This window comes from Perkinsus marinus (genome assembly GCF_000006405.1).
Source record: "Perkinsus marinus ATCC 50983 genomic scaffold scf_1104296932888, whole genome shotgun sequence".
Lineage (NCBI taxonomy): Eukaryota > Perkinsozoa > Perkinsida > Perkinsidae > Perkinsus > Perkinsus marinus.
The window spans coordinates 6,833-9,118 of record NW_003215314.1 but is presented as its reverse complement, the minus strand read 5'-3'; the positions used below and the strand labels follow the sequence as shown (position 1 = coordinate 9,118).

The 2,286-nt window shown below is 28.6% G+C and overlaps 1 protein-coding gene across 1 annotated transcript; it reads left to right on the top strand.

Annotated features, from left to right (window-relative positions):
* Nucleotides 1-1,533: 1,533 nt before the first annotated feature.
* On the top strand, nucleotides 1,534-2,271 carry Pmar_PMAR024119 (hypothetical protein, conserved; the record flags this gene model as incomplete). The annotated part of the gene is made up of 6 exons (XM_002785361.1): nucleotides 1,534-1,601; nucleotides 1,646-1,737; nucleotides 1,786-1,868; nucleotides 1,950-2,010; nucleotides 2,055-2,210; nucleotides 2,255-2,271. Coding segments are annotated over 6 exons (477 nt in total), but the record flags the coding sequence as incomplete, so codon positions are not given.
* Between the last annotated feature and the right edge of the window lie 15 nt (nucleotides 2,272-2,286).

Below are 2,286 nucleotides of genomic sequence, written 5' to 3'. Positions count from 1 at the left end.
TATAATAAACTAATATTATATAAATTACTAATTATATCTATTTTATAAACTATCCCTTTTAATACTAATATTTAATATATAATATACAGTAAATAATACTATTTAGATTAAAATGATATATATGATATTATTTATACCTTGTATTTAATGATATATCAATCGTTAGCTTGTTATTATAATATCATATATTACTAACCATATTATGCCTTTATAAATATCATATTTATTTATCTAGATATATAGGTTTATCTAAATATAATATATATAAATAATATCCACTAATAATACTAATATATTAATATTATAAACATGTATTAGTGATATCCCTTTATCTATTTATATCCCCTTTAATGGTATTTATCTTATAATATATATAAGGATATGGATATCTGTATATAATATTAATAAAAATAGAGAATATAATCACTAATAGGTAATCGTAGGTTTTAATAGTAATAATACACTAAAGATATCTCTATAGATATAAACTATTTAACCATATCGTGTATTATTATTTCATTTAATATAATATAATTACCTAAGAATATAATATGATAAACGTTAACCGTTAATAATATATCTATCCTAATGGATAGGCAGGGGTATAGTTAAATATAATATATGGTTATTTATTACTAATATTATAACATGATATATATGGAGATAAATATGATAATTAATATACTAGTATTTTATGCCTAATACCATATTTTAATAATATATTTAATCATATAATAACCGATCCCTATTAATACGTATTAGTATATTTTATATCAATTTATCATATATTATAATAATGTATTTATATTCATGTAAATTATACGATTACCTATTAAATATCTATACTAATATAAATAATACCACATAATATGTTATTTAATGATATAAATACAGGAGATAGAGATATGAATATAATATATCTGGTACGATCACCTATATCCTTATTATTAATATCTATATGATATTATAAATATAATGGATAGCGTTATATAATTTATAAATTATTAATGTTGGTAGGTCACCTTCACCCTTATATAATATTAATAACGATATAGAGATTAAATAACGATATCATTATGATGCATCCTATCAATATAACATGTATTAATAATAATTATATCTTAAATAATAGGTTATCACTAACCAGTTAAATATATTGTTAATTTCATTATAATAATCTTATATATTTATTTAATAATGTATACTAATAATAATATCTCTATATCTTAATATACAATATGATATCTACCGTACCCTTATTAATATATTACAGTATTATAAAATATAATATCCTAGATAACCATATACATATGCATATGGTGATACTTGTATTTCGATATAGGGATCAAGCTTCAATCTAAGAATATAAGTAGCTTAGGTTTGAAAGTGGTTATCAGAAGGACTCGAAAGGGCTGTTTTAGGTGACTTTTGGGTAGCAGCAAAACACCGGTATTGCAAATTCCAGCCCGCAAAAGGCTCAACTAAGTGCAGTGTGAGGTGATTCCATCGGGACTGTTGTTGACTAGGATGTAGGTCCATCAAGATGATGCTGAGGGCGATAAGAAGCGAATCCCATGCCCGATCGATCCAAATCATACAGTGTGAGAAATGCACGACTTAGGTGATAGTGAAAGATATAGAGTAGGTACGAGCGGAACCTCGAGAAGCATATCGCTGTGTGCAGTAAAACGAAGGATAACGACTTCATTAAAAGACAACCACTTTACGATGAGGGATGTAATGATAACAGAATAATAACGGCATGCGGTGAGGATTACTATCTAGATAATATACCCGAGGGAAAGAGGCCAGACCCTACACTAGATGGTGTTTCTATTACCAATGGTGATAATGAGGATGAGGACGCTGTAGTAGAGGAATGGTTGAAAAAGCTAAGCACTGCAGTATGAATAGTACAGCGACTTGATGATCTCCAATACTCTTAGTAGGTGAGAAAGTTATCAGATGAGCTCAGGAAGGATAGCACTACTGAGAGAATCGATATTGAAGGTAAAAGAGAGTTACTTACTCCTGCGGTCAAAGTTGATGTCCAGGTGAGGCCATCAGTTGTGAAGATGATCCGTCGAATGTGACCACTCGAGTGAGTGAGAGTATAGTGTCCAATGCTGTAGCAGATAAGCACGACATACAGAACGGCAGATTGTTGAGGATTATGGAGAAAGAGGGCATGTTGAGTAGTTGTGATGATGGTGTAATATAGTGCTCTTCCCTGTGGTGTGTATTCTGTCTGTAGATACCGCTCTTCATTGAGTATGGTTGTGGTAA